This window comes from Nelumbo nucifera, chromosome 3 (genome assembly GCF_055504915.1).
Source record: "Nelumbo nucifera cultivar China Antique chromosome 3, China Antique-T2T, whole genome shotgun sequence".
Classification (NCBI taxonomy): domain Eukaryota; kingdom Viridiplantae; phylum Streptophyta; class Magnoliopsida; order Proteales; family Nelumbonaceae; genus Nelumbo; species Nelumbo nucifera.
The window spans coordinates 26,340,062-26,364,507 of record NC_142651.1 but is presented as its reverse complement, the minus strand read 5'-3'; the positions used below and the strand labels follow the sequence as shown (position 1 = coordinate 26,364,507).

Sequence of the window (24,446 nt, the reverse complement as noted above, 5' to 3'; positions counted from 1 at the left end):
TTGGATGTATTTTGTGGCCCCACCTTAAAGTCGCTTCATCTAATTCAAAGGTGGGGCCACATCAATACATTGAGGGCTGTGATTGACAGCTTTTTTCCAAGGCTACTCCAACTAGTATATAGATGAATATTTTCTCCTCTGTCAAAAGAAAAAACTTCTATTTAGGGCCAGAGATTTCACGGTTTTAGGCCACGCTACAAGCCTACACCATATCGCAGTGAATTTCACCTCCTCTCCAAGATTTGGAGGTTCCTGTTTGTAATATTTGGGAAGGATTAAAGGAGTTCAGATCTGCGCCCCACAACGTTCCATTATCATCGGAAGATGTACGTTGTGGGGCGCCTCTTTATGGGCATAGATGTGAACTCGGATTAAAGGTCGCAATGGCTTTGGTCCCTCAACCGATTCTGCACATAACCTGGATTCCCTCCCCACAAAAACTCTGCACTCACCTTGAAAGTTCTGGCATCCACCGTCACATTGAAAATAATTCTCATACATGTGTTAAATTCATGGTGAGATTTTCCTCACAATTAGCATTCAAAAGTAGAAGAATAAAAGGGAAGTCTTCCTAGGAGATCTGATTCAATGCAACTATATAGCTGTATGGACAGCTCTATGGGTAAAGAAAATTTCTTCCTCTATCTTGGCGGAGAAATGTGTTTCATCTGCATGTGTATAATATTAAGGTGGCTACCTGGGCTCTCACCAAACTCCATTATTGAACTCTCCAACTCTGAACTCAGAACTCGTTTTCAACGTTCGTTATACAGGAACTCATATATTTTTATACATTAATATGCAAAGAGCACCAAAAGTCAATGGATAATTCCAACCTCCTCCAAACCAACTAAATGAAAATTACAGTTATTCATGATACCTTTTTAATTACTACTGATTCCATTTCTTTGCGTGTTCTTTCTCTTTGATTCTATTTTGTTTGACATAAGACCTTATACGCTCGTTCGTTAACGTAATGGTTATCTATTTATAAAATAATATTTGTTCGTTATCTAGTGCAGTTCTTTGCTGCGCATTTTCATTCAGATTATATATATATATATATATATATATATATATATATATTAAAAACATTTCTTACTAGGATTTCAAGTTGAAATCTGACCAAATTACGTCGCCAACTGATTTGTCGGGGATATATATATTTCAAGTTATCTAGTACAGATCGATCGATAAAATACAGTTCATGTCACCAACCGAAGTCGAGTATCCTTTTTTATTTATAGGATGACTTGGACGTCCAATTCTTCATCATCAAACTTGTGCCCAGCACACGCCCCCTTCTGTCCTTTCTCTCCCTTCTCTAGCTTTCTCTCTCTAAGGTATGTCTACCGATCCTTCATCTCTTCTGAATATGGTGGCGGTGGTGGTGGTGGTGTGGTGGCGGCTAGTCGCCTTTCGACTAGCCACTTCTGTTGTCACGACCACACCACCACCTTCATCATCATGGAAAATTTCTATGTTCATTTCTCTTTTCAGTCGAATGAATACTGCACCCGACCTTGTATTAATGGTTTTTATATAATTACACTTCATATGCCTCGGCTGCACTTGTGCTGAAGGTTTTATCAGTGACCACTGATAATGGCCATGGCAATCCCAGCTTGTAAAACTAACCAAATGTTCGATATATTGACCGTTGCATACTAACCGTTTTCCTAATACTTCTTAACCTTACAGAAAAGTCAGCAACGTGAAGGAAAGAGCTGTTGGGTAAACTGCTGTTAGCTCTGATATCTTTACTCGTCGCAGCTTGTAGCGGAGCTGCTCCGGCACCACCAGCCGCTCCGATAACAGATGCAACCCTCACTCAACTTGCTGGTTCTCTGCAAATGTTTGTCGACGAACTCCCGGAGATGCCCACCGTCTTCGGCTATACAGGTTCACCCAACTCCGCCTCCGCCGCTAAGCCCCGCAGCCTCACCATTGGCATGTATCAGACGAAATGGGTATACTATATTAACGAATAATGACGAGAGTTCCATCATACTTACGCTTTTCGGTCCAACCGAGATGTTGACCGGCCGGACCATCCAGCAACAGTCCATCATTTGGACTTAATTTTTTTTCCACGTGCAGATATTCCATCGTGATTTACCTCCCACAACGGTGTTCGCATATGGCTTGTCAGCACTCAGCAGGTGAAGCAACCGTACCCAGTCCCACAATTGAGGCCATCAAAGGAGTGGCAACATCCGTGACGTGGCAAAATCACCTCCCTCAAAACCACATACTCCCCTGGGATCCGACCGTCCCCACCGCCATCCCTAAGAACGGTGGGGTCCCCCGACGGTTGTTCATCTCCACGGTGGGGTCCACGATCCAACCAATGACGGAAGCGCCCATGCCTGGTTCACCTCCAATTTCGCAGAGACGGGGCCAAGCTGGTCCAAAGCTACATACACCTACCCCAACGTCCAACACTCTGGGACCATGTGGTATCACGATCATGCACTAGGGTTGACACGTGTCAATCTTATAGCAGGTCTGATTGATCCATACATCATCCGTGACCCGGTCTTAGATGCTTCCCTGAACCTCCCATCGACCGGAGCTTCAATACGGATGGTTCTCTTTACATGAACTCCACCGGCATCGTCCCGTCCATTCACCCTCAGTGGCAACCGGAATATTTCGGTCACGCCATCATTGTCAACGGTAAAGCCTGGCCCGTTTTGAACGTACAGAAACGGAAGTACCGGTTCAGGATCACCAACGCCGCGAACGCGCGTTACTTCCAGCTCTCATTAAGCAACAGTCTTCCATTTACCCAAATAGAATCCGACGTATCCTACCTACCCGCACCCGTTCAGACACAAAGTATACTGTTGGCACCCTCCGAGAGTGCTGACGTTGTCATTGACTTCTCAGCCTCTACCAGCACCGAGATTGTATTGAACAATAACGCACCCTACCCGTACCCGTCGGGTGCTCCGGTGGATAACCTGAACTCAAGGTAATGAAGTTTGTTATTGCACGTGGGAACCCGAACATACCCGATAAGTCTACCATCCCGACGGGTCTAGTGAATTATAAGGCATCAACAACTGATGCTGCAGTGACGACCAGGTCCGTTGTGTTGTACGAGTACACGGATCCATCCGGGTCATCACATCCACACACCTTTATATAAAAAACGGTAAAAGATTTGAGGACACAGTAACGGAAACGCCTAAATCGGGTAGTACCGAGATATGGGAGGTGATTAACTTAACGGACGATAATCACCCGTTGCATATACACTTGGCAACGTTTCAAGCAATCAAGGTGCAGAACGTTGTGAACTTGGCCCAATTCACCAGTTGCATGGCAACACAAAACGATGCCGTTGCCTGCAACGTAACGTCCTACGTGACGGGGACATTGTTCGACATTCCGGCCACCGAGAAAACATGGAAGAACACGGTGAAGATAGATAGCTCGGGGACCCAAACCACCGACGTCGTCAAGTTTACTTTGGGGACCCAACGTAACGTCCTATGTGTATGTATATCTATGTATGTATGTATATAACCCTAAAATTGACTTTGGGGCAACTACCCTAACCAGCTAAAGAAACCTAAGAAGAGGGGAGGACATAGAAACCTTACCCCTCTAAGAATAATTATACAATGTTATCTCTAGCTCAATAAAAAGAGAAGAGTCTAGAGATGTGTTAACCCAAAGACACTCAACGCCATCTAAGAAAAGGAATACCAGACCAATCTAACCAGATAGCATGATTGACTATGTAGGGAGACCCAATTGATAAGTAAACGATTCCATTTTATTCTCTAAATATCTATATCTATACTACTTTAAAAAATACAAATAGCCTTAATAATATTTCTGGAATTTTTTTAGGATAACATTTACCCCTCATACTTAAATTTATTGATAAAAAGCAGGGCAAATAGGATAATTGGTTATTGATATTAAATGACTTGAAAAGAGGTAATTTTAAGATATTCAATGCATTTAATTCCCTCTCACTAAATCCAACATTTAAGGTATTAAATTGCATTCACCTTCATTGAGTCATATATTTAGGGCATTTTTGTTTCTTATCATCATTAAATTCTATTAATTAAATCTATATATAATAAATTAGTAATTTCAATCAGACAAAAACTTATACTTTTAAAATATACCTTGAAAAAAGTGTTTTCATGTAGGCGGTGGTAAAAAATTAAATCATTTTGGGTCAAATGGGACAATCCATGTTGTCACAATTGAATAATAAAATTCAAAAATAGATAAATTGCAAAAAATATATAGAAGTTAAAAAAATGGGAACATAAAACAAGAATAAGTATGATAAATAAGAAATAATTTTATTAATGATGGAAATGAAATGTAAAATTTAAAACTATTTTCCTTTTTCACTCATTAAATCTCATATCTGAAGTATAATCTCTCATTAAATCCTATATTTAAGATATATTTTTCTCATCATTAAATTCTACTAATTTAATCCATAACATTAATTTTAATAGATAAAAATAAATATTTTAAAAAAGGAATTCAAAAACAAAATCATTTTCTTCCCTCCTAGTGGAGGGTTAGTAATTCTACCATATGGGGTCAAATGGGTTGATAAATAATCTCATAAATAAATTAAATATATAATACAAATAAAAATAAAAAAAATTGGGCATATCTCTAATATTGTATATTCATTATACTAAACAAAAATAAGTATGAAATGTAAGAAGTATTCTTATTAAATTTGAAAATAGAATGCCAAATTTAAAATCAACCTAGAAATGAAATGATGTCATAGTCAAATAATAAAATTTTTAAAAATAAAAAATGCAAAGAATCACAAAAAAAATAAAGAAACATTTGGGCCATATCTAATATTATATATTTATGAAAAATAAAATATTGGGTACATATCTAATATTATACATTCATTACATTGAATAAAAATAAGTATTATATATAAGAAATAATTTTATCAATGATGGAAATGTAATACAAAATTTAATGTCAACATAGAAGTCAAACTATTTTTCTTTTTGGGTGGTAGGTTAGTGGTTTGGGTCAAATGGATTAATCGATGATATGATAGCTAAATAGTAAATCTTTAAAAAAATAAAAAAGTACAACTAATCAAAAGAATATATAAAAAAGTATGATAAGTATAAATTATTTATATAATGTAGATGAATATATAACTTAAAACTAATCTGAAAGCAAAGATATTTTTTATTTAGATGGTGGGTCAATGGTCCAATTTTTCAAAGAAACTCATGATGTCATAATTGAATAATAAATATATAGAAAAAGATAAAACACAAAAAATGAAAAAGGTGTAGAATTTTGTTGAAAACATTTCTAATATTCTATATTCATCATATTAAATAAAAATAATTGTTAAAAATTTATGATAGAAATGGAATACAAATTATTTTTATTTATTCTATATTCATCATATTAAATAAAAATAAAAATTATTTTTATTTATGATAGAAATGGAATACAAAAAGTTAATAATAATAATAATTAATAATAATATTATTATTATTAGTGTAGAAAAACAATTTTTGAAATATGTGAGATTTTCTGCTTTGGAGGGGCTACAAGTTGGTTGAAGGTAAAGTTATTGATTGTTAGACCATCATGAAGACGCCCAAACCCCACCCCCGTATAGGAATGGCAACGGGGCAGGTTTGGGGCGGGGCACCCCCTCCCCGTCCATGCCCTATAGTCAAGATACTTTGCCTTGTCCCCGCCCCATCCCCGGTGGCGGGGCGAGTTCAGGGCGTGCGGGGCATCCACTCCCCGTCAAGGATGGGTAATCTCCAAATTTTCCATGCTCTAAGGCAACTTCTTAAAAATTAATTATTTTGTAGAATATTTACACATATAATATAGGAATTTGGGAATATTTTCGGAATTGAACTATAATACTTTGGGGGTACTTCAAAAATGGAATTATGGGATTCTAGGATTTTAAGAATTTAGGGAAAACTTAGAAATATTTTAAATATCAATATTAAACATAGAAATATTTAACTAATTTTATTTTTGGGTTCGGAATGGGTTCAAGGAATTATATACAAAACCCGTCCTCGATTCGGAGAAAAAATATTTTCCCCGTCCCTGCCCCGTCCTCATTTAGGGTCGGGGAAAACCTGGCCCATTCAAGGTGGGGCAGGGCGGGGCTCCGGATTTACGGGGGAAATTGTCGTCCCTACCCCCGTAGTTTACCATGACAATGGTAAGGAGTGTCTTAACAATCTGTAAAGAACACAATGGGTGTTTTGACAAAAGAGTGTGTCACAAAAATAGTGAGCAATTAATTAAGGGTTGCAAGAATACGTTTTTGAAAGAAATTAATTAAATATTTGGAAATGGTGTAATAGGCAATGCCCATATGAATTTAAAGAGAAACATTAAGTTGTAAAGTTTCGACCCATATGTTTCTTACAAAATAAGAAAAAAATAAAACTCATTCTTTAAGGAAACAAGTTAATATCTTCCACTTGAGGTGAGCTATTTGAATCGCCTTGTATAGCAGACATTGTTCTTCAATGGACAATTTCGTCTTTCAACACTATGACTAATGATTTATGATTAAACGCCAGGATAGAGAATCAAATTTGCGGTTGTCCCATCTTCCATCATCTTCCATCTTCAATAAAAACCAAACCTGCTCAATCAAAATGGAAAATAAATTATTAAAGAGCTAATAAGGGAAAAGATTGGCAGCCTAGTCTAAACCTACAACAATAGAAAAATAAAGGAAATTTAGTGTAGTTCTTGCTTTTTGTTAAAGGAAAGAGATAACCAAACAAATAAATAAAAAGAGAAGGAAGAAATGAAATTTGATCAAGAAACTATAGATTCTCACAACTAAGAACCAACTTTCCCAATTCCTATTTCTTTGAAAAATCTATAGGGAATTTTGTTTCATTTGGGAGGAAGAAGACTCAAAAGGTCTATACACCCATATGCTCCACTGGAAACTTTAAGAAAATTACCATACCATGTGGTAATTAGTCAAAATATCAGTCCCAACACTTGGATTATAGAGATTACATACAAGGTGCGCTGAATTATCATTATCTGGGAAATTTCCCTGCTTGATAAATAGACAATCATAATCAATCACATATATCATCTTATATGAAATAGGGTATATCAATTTTTGAAACTTCATTGATGGGGCAAAAACTCAATGATCCCTACTGATCTCTCTAAAATGTAAGATCTTACTATGCACTTCCTACCAAAAATATAAAAATAACAAAGAACAAAGCAGAAAAATCAGAAATTTCTTTTCTTGAGATGTAATATCCTATTCCTGACGAGGAGGATCATCTGTTAAGTTACTTGAATGTCATCATTGAAGACAAGATGGGATGCTCTGTATTTTGCAAGCAGCTCAAATGCAATATGGTTTGCAAAATCTTCAAACTGTGATTAAGAAATTCAGTCATTAAGAAACTTCTAGCCAAGCCTTGAAAGATGAAAATTATTTGATTTGTCAATCCACTGAGAATGTGTAATGGTGGTACCTGTATGAGGACTTTTTCTCCACAATTTTACTTAACAACACATGAATTCATGTAGAAGTTCAAAATATTCCTACAATCAAAAAACATGAAACCATCTTTGTTAAAATGCTGCTTATTGTTGGCATGAATTTAGAATATAGCAAGTTTTTAAATAGTGGAACCTAGCCAATTGCCCTCTTTTGTCTGATCCCAATATAGAATTCATCATTTAATAACTCCTCATTGTCTTTCCTAACATCAATAGTTACAGGCAAGCACTGCAAATGACAATGGAAATCATCAAATTTCTAAAATTTAAAGAAAGAAAGAATACCATCATGATCAGTATCCAAAATTCCAATTGATCTTGTTACAGTCAGTCATATCATCTTATTTAGTCGGCAGCATATGTAAGTGACTTGGCAAAGTGATTGCCAACTTCATTAAAATGTGACATCAATTCAATCAAATCAGGACTAGTCATGGAACATGCAACCAAATCAAGGTATGTGGTCTCATTTTTTTTTATGAATAAGTTTGAGGTCTCATTCACTAATAAAGGCTCTTGTTTTTGAGAGGCCAACCAATTTCTTTCCTTTGTAGTACTCTACCCTTGAGAAGTCAATCAATTGAAAAGAACAAAAAGCATTAATGATGAGCATGCTTACTAAAGAAGGACGAACACCCCCAAGCGCTGCATATAAAGCACCTTTTCCTACAGGAATTCCCATTCCCTAAGAACATTCAACATATTTATCATCAATTAAGTAAACAATAATTACCATTCAAGATGCAAAGACTAAGATACTAACAAAAGCATATAAATAAATGTTGAAGTTGAGTTATGCATAGCCATGAATTAGAAGAGAACCACTCCAGATATATACCTGACAGCCAAGGTCCCCAAGCCCCAAAATCTGCTCACCATCAGTGACAACAATAACTTGGATGTTCTTCTCAGGGAAGTTCTTTAATACCTCAATAGTCTTTCCCCTGTTAACCCAAATACTTATCAGTTCTACTTGAATAACATTGTGAAAGACATTAAATATCCAAGCAAGCACTATGGAATAAAACTGAAAACAAAATACGATAAAACATACTTCTCGTATAGACTAATATAAAGACCCTGAGGATGCCTAAATATGGTATCAGATTTTTGGCTAGCTTCACCAACAATTGAAGTGTATACAACTGGGAGCAATTCCTCAACATTATCAATGAGGAGCTTATAAAACAGCCTTTCATTCCTCTCAGGTAAATGAAGACAAAATAACCAAAAACAACTAAATTCAGTCATCATTCCACAAATAAAACACCATGGAAAACCACAAATGGAATTGGCTTAATCCAATCACTTGCAGATCCATCATGGCCATATATCTTTGCAGTGGATCCTGAGCTTGTGTATCAATTTCTTCTCCTAATATGCAGAATTGTGGAAAGCGAAGGTCAGCAAGCATGGCTTGGTTCTGATAAAACATCAAGAAAAGGGGTCTAAACTATCAAGAAGGGTCATTATATGTCACTTGGAGCTCTTGAGTAACTACTGTTAAGGGTAGAAGACCTTACAAGTAGTGAGCATCTCTCTCCTTGTCAGTGAAGGCAAGTCCCTTGTTATGGTACGGGTCCCCCAACAAAGAATACCCACTGCACCAGAAATAAAATATTTAGTGTATAATAGGTAAAAAGAACAGAATAATGAGGATAGTTAAACCACTGAATATGGAATATATATAGCTACACAAATAGAATAATGAAAATAGAAGCCGAAGACTGAAAACAAAAAAGAATAAACAAATAATTATAATAGACAAAGATAAAATAGGTGTAACATTGGAATATTGCTAAAATATAAGAAAAAAAGGGGTGAAAACATGAAAATAGCCCCAAAACAGAAAAATACATTAAAAAGAAAGAAAGTTAAAACACTGAATATTTAAGACACAGAATACATAATTAAGGACAAACCATCTTTTTTTTTTTTCTGCAACGTTACCTTATGACATCTTTACAAAGTTTTTTTTTTTTTTTTTTTTTTGTTGCCTTTCAAGCCTTCTTGACTCTTTTCTCTTGTTCCCTCCCTTCATTACATGTGAGCAGATAAAAATTAAAAAAAAATAAGAAAAAATATAACAAAAAAAGCATGAGATGGTAAAATACAAAATCTAGCCAATAATAGTCAATTATGAATAAGGTTTGTACAAAGGTCCAAAAAAACATCTTGGGAGGGTATTGGTTTATTAGGACTTACTTTCCAATTCATGAAATAAGACCATTTGATAACAGTAGTGTATCAAGATGATCTAGGTTTGTGTAACCAGTTACTAGCCCATCACTCAACCCAAAAGCCTACAAATAAGGTAAAATAGTAGCTGACATTTTAAACATAAGGTAATAAATATCAAGATGATATAGGTTTGAGTTTAACCATTTGACATTTCTTTTTGATAAGTAAAATAGTAGCTGACATTTTAAACACAAGGTAATAAATAATTACTGAAATAATATAATAATTATAAATGGACCTAAGTGTGAGTTCATTTTAAATGGACCAGGTCCAATCCAATTTAATGAATATTTTGGACCATTTTAGATCGGACTAATTTGATGTCTGGACTGTTTACTTTGTTTAAATTCGTTTTGATTTGACTGGTTTCAACCTAAACCTGGTCTATTGACACCTATAGTCTTATCTTATATCAATGGATCAGATATTGGCTTAATCCAATCCAATCCAATATAAATTTATTACAGATGGACCAAATCCAATCCAATCTAATAAATATTTTGAACAGAATTGGTCCAATCCAATGTCTTATTGGTCTGTCCAATCCATCCAAATTAATTTTACACTGGACTGGGTCCAATCCAAAACTGGTCCATTAACACCCTTAAATATCGGGCCCCAAACAACCCAACTAGCTAGCAGCATGCTCTCCTCAATATCAGCTCAATTAGATTGAAAATACATAAGCCTTTAAGACTCATGCCACAGATTCATTAACAGCTTATGTGGCATCTTGGCAAAGAAACCTCAATATGGTTAATATGAGGTGGAAGTGGGCTATCTTAGATTAGAAACCAAACTGAATGACCAATTTGTAACAGGTGCCCTTGCTTTACATTGAGTGCTTCCTAATCCTTGTCCTGTGGCGATGTGTAGTGCTATAATTGGGTCGGATTCAAATCCGATCCAGCCATATCCGAATATAAACCGACCATTAAAAACTGAAATCCAAATCTGATCAGATATAGGTAGAACCGTAGAAGTGCAATTCGATCGGGTTGGCTCGAGTGAGTATTTTACATTGTTCTGGGCTTTAAGTCTTTGGGCAGGGTCCATTCAAATTTTGATAAAAGTCCAACCTTTAAATATAGGGATTTAGATTAAATCTGAATCCACCCTGTACTTATAAATAAAGAAAAGAGAAAAAAATAAAAAATGAATTATATATAATAATTTTTTATAATAAACAAAAGACTAAAAATTAATCAAATACAAATTATAAAATCCAAATTTTATATATAAACATATGATCTAAATATGAAATAATCGAATCGGATGTTCGATCAGTTTTGGACTTTCAGTGCAGCTCTAATCATATGGGGTTCATCGATGCCACTCTTAAGGACGACCTCAGAAATCATTGTTATTGCAAGAAGATTGAGAAGTCAAAGATACCTATACTTTTCAATAGGGAAATTTATTGTTTGACCTCCATAATTTTTATTGATTTTCTGAATATGAATGAATGTGTATTATACCAAATTCATCAATGTTACAGTATCTCCAGTATTATAATAGATTTTTATATTTGTTACTATTCTTGATTATATAAATCTATAATACTTTAAAAAGTACCAATAGCGTCTAAAATTTTCTGAAATTTTAATTAGATAAATTTTACCCTTTTGTGTTAATGTTTTTAGATTTGAATTTAAGGATAAATTTGATATTTTGTTGATTGTTTTAATGAGTTACTTAAATGAATTGTAACTGAAATTTCATGGAGTGGTTAGATGGATATATTTATCTCTCTTTTAATTAATAATGAATTGTAACTTAAATTTAATGGAGAGTTAGCTAGATGTATTTCTCTCTTTTAATTAATATTGAACAAAACCGTTGTTATTTGATCATCTTTAAAATCACTGTTAATGATTTTAGAATGTGGATTTTGAGTGTCTCCACAATTTTAACTATGGTTTTTGGCAAGATTTTAAAAACCAACCCGGAAATGGAACCACTTTGATCGTTGGTTTCTGGGTTAGCGGCTTAACCATCCGGGTCAAACAGTTTGACCCACAACATTAAATTTTTGAGAAATAAAACCCATAATGCTTATATTAGATTCATATTCTAATTTATAATTTTTGTTCCTATCGTTCTACTAAAATCAAGGTTTAAAACTTAAAAGCCTATAATGACTCATTAATTGTATTAGAAAATAGGGGACTAGGGGAGGGATAAAAGGTGAGAAGTGAGAGGTGATAGAGAGAATGTGTGTCAGAATAGCATAATATAATAGGGGGTAGGGAGGAAGAGAGAGAGAGAGACGTTAATTGACCAAAAACCCCCCAAACTACTACTGGGTTGAATGGTTTAGCAGTTCGACTGCCCATATCAACAGTTTTTTGACAAAACCAATGATTTTTTCATAAAAAGCAGTCCAACCCAAAATCGGACCCGGAACTATGATCATTTCCTAGGTCAAACAATTTGATCGTCAGATCTGGTCTGATTTTTAAAACAGTGATTTTTTGTTAGCTTTTCCATTGGTTTATAAGTAGTTTTTGCCCAATCTCAAGATGTTTGAAAGGGTTTCATCTGAAATATCCATTTCAAAAAGTTAATCTTTTTCTAAAAAAATTACCAAATAAGCTTTAAAAATTGATTTCTAAGATTATGAACATCCCATATTTGGGTGCTCAATTATTCAAGGCATAATTGATAAGAATGCTCCAAATAATATCACAACTAAAATTAAGAAGAAAAGTTAGGGTTAAAAATCGAAAACTCCTTTTAATGATGACAGAGCTATCCTTATCAAATAAGTTTTGAATGTGGTTCTTCTATTTACTATGTGCCAACTAGCCAGTCAATAAGGTCTCTTGGTGGTTGTAGCTGAGAGACTTGGAATCAAATCCCACGTGCACCTGGGTTGGGGGTTATGGGTTTAGGGGATGGGCCACCCCTATTGTATAGTTCCATGGAATAAACAAAAAAAAGGAAAAAGAAAATGTAATTCCTCTATTTCAAATGTTGTTCAAATGACATACCCTAAAAAAGAATGGTAAAATTCAAAGTCTGTTCTTTTGAGGCTCAAGAGAAGGCAAGGAGCAATTGTAGTACAAGTTAGAAAGGGATTTACAAATTAATGTCTTTTATTTTTGGGAAAACCATTAAGAACCCCTAGAGTTTCTAGAAAATCTATGAGAAGTATTTTCCCCCCACTTTGTGTTAATGATTTTGTATTTGAATTTGAGGAAAAATCAAGTATTTTGTTAATTGTTTAAAATGAGATCAAAATAGGACAAATTGAGCTCTCCATTGTTAACTTCTTGTTGAATTGTATAACAGGACATAAATGGAATTCTTTTATGCATTTCAAATAACTACACAACAAGTCTTTTTCTTTTTTTTGGATAACTCACAACTTGTCTAAATAGACATCTATAAATCATAGAACTTAATGAATTATAATTTAAATTCTATGAAGTATTTAGGACAAATTTAACTACTCTAGACACTTGGAGCTACATGTTGATTTGTAGATGAATTACAATTTATTTGGAATTTATAAGAAGTGGCAATAGATCTCTAAGGCTTTTAGATTTTTTCTTGACTTAAAATACCCCTCTTTTTGAATTTGCTCTCTCTCTCTCTCTCTTTGTATATATATATATATATATATATATATATATATATATGAAGATATAAATTGTGAATTGAATACTATTTTTTATTTCATTCCATTCTCTCTCATTAAGTCACATATTTAAGGTTAACTTGATCTTATTGAATCATATGTTTAATGTATCTTTGTTTTTCATCCTTAAATTTCACTAATTAAATTCACGAATAACAATTTTAATAGTATAAAAAAACTTGTATATTGAAAATCAACTTGGAAACAAAACCGGTTTTTAAGTATGATAAATAAGAAGAATTTTTATTAATGATAAAAAGGGAATACAAAATTTAAAATTGCCTTAGCAATGAAACCACTTTCATGTTTGTTAAATGATGAAAATGGAATACAAAAATTATGAAAAGAGAAAATTAATGACTATTCCACCACCCTACTAAACAAATCAAATGATAAAATGGTTTGGTTAGTTAGGTCACCATGTTGTTGGCTAAGTCAATGGTATTTTATAGACAAGAAATTTAGTGGAAAATGAACCTAAGATACAAATCAACTAACAATTCAATTAGTCTATTCAGTTTCTAGGCAAGAAATAGTTCAATTAGCTCAATAAATTGAAAATATTGATATGAGATATAGAGTAAGAAGATTTGATACAAGTTTTTAGTTTGAAAGACAATAAATCACCAATATATATACAATTATTGTTGTTGTATCATTTGAATTTGCTACATACAAAGTACGTGCATATTTACTAGTTCATCAAAATTTAGGAAATGAAGGAATCATGAAAACCCCCTTTCCAATGTGGCACATCATTAATTTCACAAACAACCTTATGATCATGCATATAACGACACAATAAGATATGGCATACCAGTGGGCGAATAAAAAGGAAGAGTACTGGGATTATTTATCAAATGCATAACTTACCTTTTAGCTATATATTTTATTTGTTTATGTATTATTTCAACAGAGGCATGGACTTATGCAGTCACAACAACTTCACCAGCTTGTCTGGGTCACCTTATTTGCTTATTACTAATGTATGTTTGAGAGAACTGTGTGGAATATGACTTATATAAAGTAGATATCTCTATGAGATATCACTTACTCTTTTACTCAGAACACACCTTCCCATGCAACATTTCCAACAGACAAGTCTATATACACAGAATGGGTGGATATATATCTCTATGAGATAGGCCAGTAGCTAGCTAGATAGACAGCTACATATACTTGAATCACCCAATTTTATTATAGAAAAGAGAGTGGTCAGGAATGCAGCACAGAAACTGGTGCCCCCCTCCTTCCAGAACCCAAATTTTCTATCCACTCTCTACCCGCCGTAAATTACAAGTCACACATCAGAATTTATATACCATGGTCTTGCTTCATGCCCTCTATCACAACAATCATACTTGAGCAATAAGCTGCATGGCAGTCTGCAGTCTGTGCGCAGGGAAGAGCTAGCTAGCTAGCTAGCTAATAGGGTTATGGCAAGCCCGACAATATCTATAGCCATTGCAACACCATATATTATATATACGGTAATGCCCAACAATAGTACCAAAGATTAAACAAAGAAAAATAAAAATGGTTCTTGATATAAATTTGTTCATTCATATCTTTTCATTTAATCTATTGAAGACATGGACTTGAGGTTTCAGAGGTTATTGGTCCATACAGCATGGATCGGCAATCCAAATTGCCATCCATGTGCGCATTCTGTACCGCGCGCTCTGGCATTTGTGGGTTGTCTCTCCTCTCACCTCCACCCGCAAATTGATTTTGTATCCATTACTTGTATTTATCTCTCTTCCCAAAGTCATTTATATATGCACCCACAAACAACTTTGGGCAACTACTGTTCTGGTTTTTTCTGCATGATGATTAGTCACACATCATAAGCCACCTAGTGTAATAAAGAGTGTGCCCTAACCTCCTCTCAAGATGTGTCAGTATTTTTGTCCCCTTGTTAAGGATTTCCAATATTGTCAGAGAAATCATATATACAATTCCAGTGTTCCTTTCTTTTTAGGAAATAACCCCGTACCAATGTATTGTGCATGGCTGTATTTTACCCACCCTGCACCTTGGCTGTCCAAAGATGAGAAATATGATCCAAGGATTGGTCACTGTTCAACACTATTACCATGGTTAACAATTATAACCAACTTATTTCAAATTAAAAGAAGAAAAAGAACTATACAACCCGTTTGATTGACAAGAATGGGGGTTTTGAATTAGAATCGAAATGGATCATTCTGATTCCAATTGTTTAGTTGAGCAAAAGCAAAATCCTATTTTCATTCCTGATATAATGGCATTCCCCTATTTGAGGTAATGGTTATTCCTTCTCCCTCCCTTGCAAATGAAATCTCATTCAAGCTAATTCCAATTCTTGTATGAACCAAACAGACTGTTGTAACAGACCATTCTAAACCCAATTCTGAAGGATTTTGATTCCTATTCCAACTGGAAACCAAACGAATCCTATATATTTCTTGCCTTCTTATAGTATCTCCTGATAGAAATGAGAAGTAATAGTTAAAAATGGCACACCCTATTTTTGTTTAATATCCCTGTTTATATCCTCATCTAAAAGCAAGAAAAAAAAAGAAAAGAAATGTATCCCTGTTTAATTACATAAATTGTAAAAAATGAGAAGAAAAAAGTTTTTGTTTCTCCTTTAGGAAGAGAGGGGAGCCAGTTTTACCTCATCTAAGGGGGCATTCTACAATGTGAATCAAAACCATCTTGTGTGAAAACAGATTGTTTCTTAAAACATAAATGCAAAAAAAAAAAAACATGTTTTCATATAATTATTTAACATCATGTTTCATAATTAAATATATAATTTCTATACTAGAAAATTTGTTTTTGTTTTAAAAGCTAATATTTTAGTCTCCACTCACCCACTATTTTCCTTTTTTTTCTACCTTTTAATGGGAAAAATAAAAGAAATAAAAAAAATCGCCTTCTATTTTGTCTCAATTTTCAATATTTCTTGGTTTTCTTAAACAAAACAAGGAAAGTCGGTTTCTTTAAAATTTTCTTTTCTTTCTTCCATTTTCTTCTCTAAACAAACCAAACTACTCCAAGTAAAATTTCAGATTATTTTTTTTAGGGTCAAACAGTGGCTTATGCATAAAGGTGCCAATCTTATCTATATAGACAACGATGCTGCACACTGAGTCAATCAGCAAACAGAACATTTTTTTAGGAGCTGAAGCCCGAGAACTCGTGTGGTCTGTCTGTGTTTGAAATCCCCGAGATTTGGCAAGTAAAAATACCAATACTTAAAGAAGGCATAAGATATATGTATTAAATGTAGTACTCTTTGTATGGTAGATGTATTAAATATATATAGACTTGAAAACAATGTATTTAAGAAGGAATTTTGCTGATGTGTGGGTTGGAAGTATCGTTTCAAAATAGTGTCTTTTTTTTTTTGTTTGAAAATGTTTCTGTCAGGTAGAACATTTTTTAGAGTAACAACAACACTTTTTATTTGGAATTACTGCTTCATGTCCGTTTTCAGCACTAATACCCATTATAGGAAGTTCATGTCACTGTCACATCACATCTTTATTTGCAGCAACAAGCTATAATATGAGAAAATGCCAAATTTGGCGTTTCTCCAAACCACACCTTCTCGATTTTCAAGACATGATTCGGAACACCTTTTTTATGGAAAAACAATTCCAAACAAACGGGCATTTCCTAGAACACCGTTTTTTCCGACATAACACTAATGTGACACTGTTTTCTATAACAACATCTATGCAATGATAATAATGATTATTTGTGGCAATTTGTTGGATGGGTCCCTTGGCACTGATTACGCCACCTGAAAAATGACATGTGGCAGCAGCTTTGATGGCAGGCCAATAGTAGTCTAAGGTGATCCAGCCAAAGGAAACGGCCGTACAGCCTGAGGAGGAGAAGGAATTGACATTGTCTACTAGGGGTGTGGATATATATATAATCGTGGTTTTCAATTTCTTATCAAAAGAATATTAGAAATTATAAATTTTGGAGAACTTAGAATTAATATATAGAAGATAGAGTCCGATCAGGAAGATTCCTAATTGGATAGGCCAGTTTCATAAATGTCTTAAAAAAAATCATAAAATTTCCCTCAAGTTTTTTTTTTTTTTTGGTAATTATCAAAACATTGTTTAGTCCAGCAGACATGTTGTCTACATCTACATTAATTGAAGGTCATTTTAAAATTATCACAATACTTTCTCTCTTATTATTGTATTTTTTCTTTGATAACTGAAATATTCATTCAAGCTAAACAGAATAATAGAAATTACAGACAGGTTCCAGCCACTAGAGAGGACTGCCCCAACAAACTGACCTATCACAAAGGACTTTTGCCTCCATGGCCACTGTATGGGCACAAATAGTAAAATTTCGGTTTCTATACAAAAACTTGATAGAAGTAAAATCCCTCGCTAAACCAGTAATTTTATCGATCCAGAACAATAAAAAAAAACGCCAGTTTATGTTAGCAGCAATTCCATTACAATCATCCATCAGAGACTTAGAATCATTAAGTCTCCATTTGTACTCCTTTCAAACTTAGCCTAAGTTTCTCTGTTATTATTGTCTATTAAACCAAACATATCCTAAAAGATTACCCAGCTATAGCGCCCTGCACAAGTAAAGAATCTAGATGTCGTTTCTTGAAGGATGCATTAATTAAAGTTTGGAATAAGATGATCTAGATCTTCTTTCAGGAGAAAAAAAATAAAGAAGAAGAAGAAGAAGAGGAAGAAACAGAAGACAACATATTAACCATGATTGGCTTGAGATACAAATAAAAGAAAAAAAAAATTGAATCCTTGACGATGTCCTATGACCCCTCCCCAGAATAAATAAAAATTTAGTGATGGTAGTTGAGACTGCCACAACAATTATGTCCACAATTATAATAGTTTCCATTTTTAATTCAAGTTTTCAATAGTTTGTTATGTTTATCGAAGACTTTTTAACGATTTGATATAATATATACATATATATATATATATACATTTGATTTGGTGATATAGTAACTAGATATTCTTCATAATAAATTAAAGAATGAATGGATGAGTATCATTAAAGTGGGGAGAAAAGTTTCATAGTTGGGCACTCGGGCCAATTAGGAAAGTTAAAAACAGTTAGGTCTGTGATTAGGGAACCCCACTAATTTTTTAGGGTGGTGAAAGACAAAAATACCTCGTGCATATGGTTATTGCTTTCTCTGTATACGGTTACTTGGTACTTTCATTATGTTTGGTTTGATAGAAAATAAGAGAAAAACAGAAAGTTGAGGAAAAATCCTTAACTAGATTTTTGAAATTCTTAAGAACTTACACTAAACTTTCTGTTTCCCTCTTATTTTCTTTCAAACCAATCAACATTGCCTAAGGGAATCCACCCGATCTATCGCCTAACTATTATTCCTAATCATTATCTATTATTTCTCTAACATTTCCATGTTTTCCTAGAATCCATAGATTGGGTTCTTACTTCTTAGGCACAGATACAGACTTGTAGACCTGTGATTCAAGCTCAAAAACTAGAAGCCTATAAAATCTAGCTACAGTCAACGTTCTAGCTCTGAGTAAAAATAAATCAAAATCAAACTAATTAAGATGGCTTACATTCAAATATTATATTCATATAAGACAAGAAGGTTCTATATATCTTCTATCTGAGTACGTAATTGGTTGCAGAGGTGGATATGAAGGCCTTTAATTTCCTCAGTTCTTAATCACAGGCATGAGGTCAAAAATCAAAATCACACCTGGTTAATTGGCGAGCTAGCTCCGGTTATAGACTGCTTAAGTACTGATGACAGAAACATCTCTAAGGCTTCAACTATATATTAATGGCATAATACGCGTTGATTAACAGTTTCAAGGGCATCCAAGAGCCATGATATACAGCTATTAGGAGTTTTGGACTCTTCGTCTAACCATATATGATTCATGAAGAAGAAGAAGAAGAAGAAGAAGAAGAAGAAAGCTTAATTTTGAATCCATGCAAACTAACTTTTGCAAAACGTCAAACAGAAAAGCATGCATGAAAGATGGCTTTCTACTTGACAAATGAGAATGAACTGTTGGGGTCGCCCAGTCATCAAGTTTTGTCTTATTGACTAAGGCCGCCCGGTCCTGATCAATATGTTTTCTTACATGTATCGTCCAGACTCCAGAGCCATGTGTGTTCAGAAGCTCCGTGACGTCCATTCTTTGTATTTTAACCAAATAAACAAAACCCATTTTGGACACATCTGGCGAATACGAATGGAAGCCCTGATTGAAAAATCAAAGATAAGCCAAGGGAAATTGAATGCGAATTGACCTTACCATACATAATTCAAATAATAAAGACACGGATAAGCTGGAAGAGTGAGAGTGTGGGTCAGTTCTTGTTCTGTTTATTTTGTTTGTATTCACGCCCAAACAAATCACCATGGGATCAACTATATAGCAATGTAGGGACCTGTGTCATTGAACCCATGAAGTCATCCTCCACAAATGGTCTAAAGAGAATAGTACAATCCTGATGATCAAACCCCAATAATGGGGTGTTATAGTCCTGGCCAACAATTAGATATTATATATGCAGTTCTCGTTGAGTCTGGATTTGCTGAACTTATATATTTTTCCTAAACCTCCGGCCGGTCAGTTTGTGACACAGAATGGAAAACATGCCACATACTGAATGGAAGTGTAGGAAAAAATATAGCAGCACATCCTAATTATTCTTTATTGGCCTATAAGAATAAGAGGAGAGAAAGGAAGAACAAGTTCAGTAAAGAAAGAAAGAAAAAGCCTATTTCTCAATTAATATGCAGACAGGTCTAGCCCAGACAAACACTATTTGGGTTCTTGTCATACACTCATACCCCATTACTTACCCATCAAAATAAAAGGAAAAAAAATAGAAAGAGATGCTGATGCTCGGAAAGTACAAATTAAGCACCAAACTAACCCTTCCGGTAGGCACCCTTACAGCCAAACAGGGCTGTTGATAGGTGTTGTAATTCTAAACCAATAACTCGTTTTCAACACATTTTTTACAGAAATGTATATATATATGTTGATATCATCAGCATAAATAATTCATAGTCTAATGCATAAATGAGTACGTAGTAATGCACTGAGTCAAGAGATATATAATTGCAGCCAGCCAAAAAACCATTTAGCTAGGCTACAGGAGAGCAAGTGACGGTAGCCACCAACCTCTCTTCCTGCTAACGCAGTTCTCAGTTTGCTCTTCTCTTTGTGAGGAATTCTTAATTCGATTACTCTATTTTTTTTATCAATATTCAACTCTTCTTTGGCCTAAGGTCATATGCCATTCGTTTCACAATTAATGCATCTGGGGTATATAGTTGTTTTTTTAATACTAAGATCAAACATTAGTAAATTAAATAAAATTAAATTTATTACTAATTTCAACTTGAATCTCACCGAATTGCGTCGCCGGCTGATTTGACATGGACCATATCGAGCTGGCTTTGCGTCACCCACTGTCTTTCTTCGGCTCTTTGATCAATACAGAGGAAATGCGTGTCCCCCTCCCCCAGTCGAGATTTCCTACCGACTCTCATCTCTGGTCTATTTATAGAGAGTGACTCGGAGTCCACTTCATCGTACACTTGTGCCCGGCACACGCCTCTTGTCTCCATGTTCTCCTCTCCTCTTCTGCTTTTTTCTTTTGGCATACTTACTTTCTCCCAAAGGTCCCTTCACTTTCCTCTCCTCATACTCTCAATCTTTAGTTAGTTCAGAACCCATTACACATATAACTCAAACAATGAGGATGACGACGATGATGTTGCTGAAGATGAGAAAATGATTTTAGGGTTTGGTAAGGAAGCTAAAGTGATCTTCTGTGGAGAGCCAGTCTTGATTGAATTGTGGCTCGAGAAGAACTGGATGACGGCGAAGACTACTTTCGCCGTCACCACCACCGTGACCGACGTTGCCACCACCATCATCTACGTCTATCTCTCATATGTCACTTGAATTAGTACTGAACTCAACCTTGTATTGGTTTTTTGAGTATGCCCTCAGCTTGGGTCTGCTTGGCGGTCACGAGGCAGAACTCACAAATTAAAATAAAATCATGCATTCATATTGTTGTATGTTCATCGCTTTATTAATTCATTGCGTGCTAATTATTTTTCTTAAACTGCTACTTTTACAGACAAGTTGATAACAAGAAAAGGATGGCTAGTGAATTACTTCTGTTAGCTCGTTTATCTTTCCTCATCATCTTCACTTGTAGCAGCGCCGCCCCGGTAACTCCGACTCCGATAACCGACACACTTCTAACTCAAGTGGCCGGTTCTCTGCAAATGTTTGTCGATGAACTCCCTCAGATGCCCAAGCTCCTGGGGTATTCAAATGGAGCCGCCTCGCCGAAGCCCGGCAGTCTCACTATTGGCATGTATCAGACCGAATGGGTATAACTTCATCCTCTTTGTTTCCTACCACCATGCATCCTTCATATATATGGAATTGCACCAACCACCAAGGTTTCAAAACCCAGATTGTCGACCGACCACCATGCATCGATCCTTAATTTGTCTCCTTTTGTTTTAAGTTTGAACGTAAAATGGAGGAAAAAATATTTTCTTAACTTTTGAGCTATATCTTCGCTTCTTTTCAACCATGAAAACCTTGTTTTCTTTATCCTTCTCATGCAGAAATTCCACCGTAACTTGCCACCAACAACGGTTTTCGCATTTGGGACGTCCGAAGATGCCGCAACTGTGCCCGGTCCAACCATTGAGGCCATCAAAGGAATCCCAACATCAGTGACGTGGCAAAATAACCTTCCTCAGACCCACATACTCCCCTGGGATCCGACCATCCCCACCGCTACTGCAAAGCAAGGTGGGGTCCCAACCGTTGTCCATCTCCATGGTGGGGTCCATGAACCACAACACGATGGAAACCCCAACGCCTGGTTCACCTCTCATTTCAGGGAGACCGGGTCAGCATGGTCCAAAGCTACATATACCTATCCTAACGTTCAACACTCGGGAAACCTCTGGTATCATGATCATGCATTAGGATTGACACGTGTCAACATTCTAGCCGGACTGATTGGCGCTTACAACATCCGTGACCCTACCCTAGAAGCTTCTCTGAACCTCCCGTCCGGACCAGAGTTCGACCGGAACCTAATGATATTCGACCGGAGCTTCAGCAGAGACGGTTCCCTCTACATAAACTACACCGGCATCGTCCCGTCCATTCACCCTCAGTGGCAACCGGAGTACTTCGGCCATGCTATTCTCGTTAACGGCAAGGCCTGGCCGTTCATGAACGTCCAGAAACGGAAGTACCGGTTCAGGTTAACCAACGCTGCGAACGCCCGTTACTTCCAACTCTCGCTAAGCAACGGGCTCTCGTTTACCCAAATAGGATCCGATGCGTCGTACCTACCCGCACCCGTACAGACACAAAGCATTCTCCTATCACCATCCGAGAGTGCTGATGTCGTCATTGACTTCTCAACTTCTACTGCCACCGAGATCGTCATGAACAATAATGCAGCATACCCGAACCCGACGGGTAGCCCGGTGGATAACCTGAACTCCAAGGTGATGAAGTTCGTCAATGCACCCGGAAACCCGAGAGCACCCGATTCGTCTAAGATCCCGGCGAGTCTGGTGAACTACAAGGCATCAACAACGGATGCTGCAGCGACGACGAGGTACATTGTGTTGTACGAGTACACAACGCCCTCTGGATCAACCACACACCTCTACATAAATGGGAAGAGATACGAGGACCCGGTTACAGAGACAGCCAAGTCCGGCAGTACAGAGATCTGGGAGGTGATCAACTTGACTGCCGACAATCACCCGTTGCACGTACATTTGGCTACGTTCCAAGCAATCAAGATACAACAACTCTCCAATCAGGCCCAGTTCACAAGCTGCATGACGCAGAACAACGATGCCGTTGCGTGCAATGTGGCTTCCTACCTAACCGGGCCACTGATTGACATTCCGGCGACTGAGAAGACCTGGAAGAACACGGTGAAGATTCCTCCGGGAACCCAAACAACGGTTGTCGTCAAATTCAATCTGGTCGACACCAATTCGCCCTTCCCCTTCGACGCCACGACGCAGCCAGGATATGTCTACCATTGTCACGTGAGTCTTCAATGGTTTTCACTGTTTGGTTCGACTACTAGTTCGGAATTTGATTCGATTTTGCTTCGGGTTTTAAACTAATTAAAGCCTATTTTTTTCATGTGTGCAGATTCTGGATCACGAAGATAACGCAATGATACGGCCATTGCAATTGGTTTGATTTGACGAGAAACAAAGTTAGATGCATGGGGTGTTTTTATTATCTGATTCCTGCTATTCCAAAATTAAACAAGTGATCGATAATAAGTGCTTGTTGATGATGGCACTAACTAAATTCTGTGACTATTCTACCAAGGTTTATTAATAATTTTGTGACTATTCCGGCTCAAGTGATCGATAATAAGTATAACCAATATGGCTTGTCCAAATTCTGTGACTATTCTACCAAGTTTGTTCAACACTAGTTTTTAGTGATGAGACACAATTGAAACCTTGCCTAAAGAGCTGGTCAGACAAGTTCTTTGGAGCAATTTTTTTGCTCACTTTGTTTAGACTTTAGAGGACATCACCATCATAATGCTACATGAGTCAGCCCCTTGAAATTTTAACAAATACTCAACCCAAGCCTGCCCATATTGCACCCTTTACAGGTAAGGGCACAAACATAAACATAACAAGTAATATTCCTACAGCACTTATATGCATAGTGTGTCCATAGGTTTGCTCATTTACATAACCTTATGGCATGGCAGCATAAATACAATCACCACAAGTGTGGGATGCCTTGTACGCAAGCCAAGAGTGACCAATGCTCTAACCATTTATCCATATTGGACATTTTCCCATGCTAGATATATCTAGAGCTAGTGGTTCATCCCTAGCTAGTTAGGGCATCAAATATAGCCTAAGCATATAATCAAATAAAGGGTACCTTTAACGAATAGACAA

The 24,446-nt window shown here is 35.9% G+C and overlaps 2 protein-coding genes and 1 pseudogene across 9 annotated transcripts; 2 read left to right on the top strand and 1 right to left on the bottom strand.

The window, feature by feature from the left end:
• Nucleotides 1-1,736: 1,736 nt before the first annotated feature.
• LOC104594478 (multicopper oxidase LPR1 homolog 1-like) lies at nucleotides 1,737-3,534 on the top strand (annotated as a pseudogene).
• A 2,795-nt stretch (nucleotides 3,535-6,329) lies between these two features.
• Nucleotides 6,330-21,110, bottom strand: LOC104598330 (NADP-dependent malic enzyme-like). Of its 5 annotated transcripts, none has more exons than XR_016084372.1 (7): nucleotides 20,857-21,110; nucleotides 9,078-9,155; nucleotides 8,393-8,498; nucleotides 8,174-8,239; nucleotides 7,688-7,783; nucleotides 7,527-7,596; nucleotides 6,330-6,658 (listed from the first exon to the last, which is right to left on the bottom strand). XR_016084372.1 is itself a non-coding variant. In XM_088901839.1 (6 exons), the coding sequence occupies exons 1-5, from the start codon at nucleotides 21,108-21,110 to the stop codon at nucleotides 7,558-7,560; spliced, it is 543 nt and encodes a 180-aa protein (XP_088757965.1). In that variant the 3' UTR covers nucleotides 6,331-6,658; nucleotides 7,527-7,557. The 5 variants fall into 5 exon arrangements, 3 of the variants coding, with proteins under 3 accessions (XP_088757965.1, XP_019055668.1, XP_088757966.1); XR_016084373.1 differs by lacking the exon at nucleotides 6,330-6,658 and adding an exon at nucleotides 6,667-7,425; XM_088901839.1 differs by lacking the exon at nucleotides 7,688-7,783 and having other exon boundaries at nucleotides 6,331-6,658.
• Nucleotides 20,555-23,887, top strand: LOC104598402 (multicopper oxidase LPR1 homolog 1-like). 4 transcript variants are annotated; one of them, XM_010260641.3, is made up of 4 exons: nucleotides 20,555-20,667; nucleotides 21,596-21,854; nucleotides 22,098-23,558; nucleotides 23,668-23,887. In XM_010260641.3, the coding sequence occupies exons 2-4, from the start codon at nucleotides 21,618-21,620 to the stop codon at nucleotides 23,716-23,718; spliced, it is 1,749 nt and encodes a 582-aa protein (XP_010258943.1). In that variant the 5' UTR covers nucleotides 20,555-20,667; nucleotides 21,596-21,617; the 3' UTR covers nucleotides 23,719-23,887. The 4 variants fall into 4 exon arrangements, with proteins under 4 accessions (XP_010258943.1, XP_010258781.1, XP_010258861.1 ...); XM_010260479.3 differs by lacking the exon at nucleotides 20,555-20,667 and adding an exon at nucleotides 21,005-21,128; XM_010260559.3 differs by lacking the exon at nucleotides 20,555-20,667 and adding an exon at nucleotides 21,030-21,418.
• Nucleotides 23,888-24,446: the final 559 nt, after the last annotated feature.

Coding starts and splice junctions, on each gene's coding strand:
- LOC104598402 (XM_010260479.3), top strand. CDS start 21,073: ATGTTCTCCTCTCCTCTTCTGCTTTTTTCTTTTGGCATACTTACTTTC. Junction 21,129..21,595: donor ATACTTACTTTCTCCCAAAG/GTCCCTTCACTT, acceptor CTACTTTTACAG/ACAAGTTGATAACAAGAAAA. Junction 21,855..22,097: donor GCATGTATCAGACCGAATGG/GTATAACTTCAT, acceptor CTTCTCATGCAG/AAATTCCACCGTAACTTGCC.
- LOC104598330 (XM_019200123.2), bottom strand. CDS start 21,110: ATGCCAAAAGAAAAAAGCAGAAGAGGAGAGGAGAACATGGAGACAAGA. Junction 9,156..20,856: donor TCAGCCGGCGACGCAATTCG/GTGAGATTCAAG, acceptor TTTCTGGTGCAG/TGGGTATTCTTTGTTGGGGG. Junction 8,499..9,077: donor GAGAGAGATGCTCACTACTT/GTAAGGTCTTCT, acceptor TTGGGTTAACAG/GGGAAAGACTATTGAGGTAT.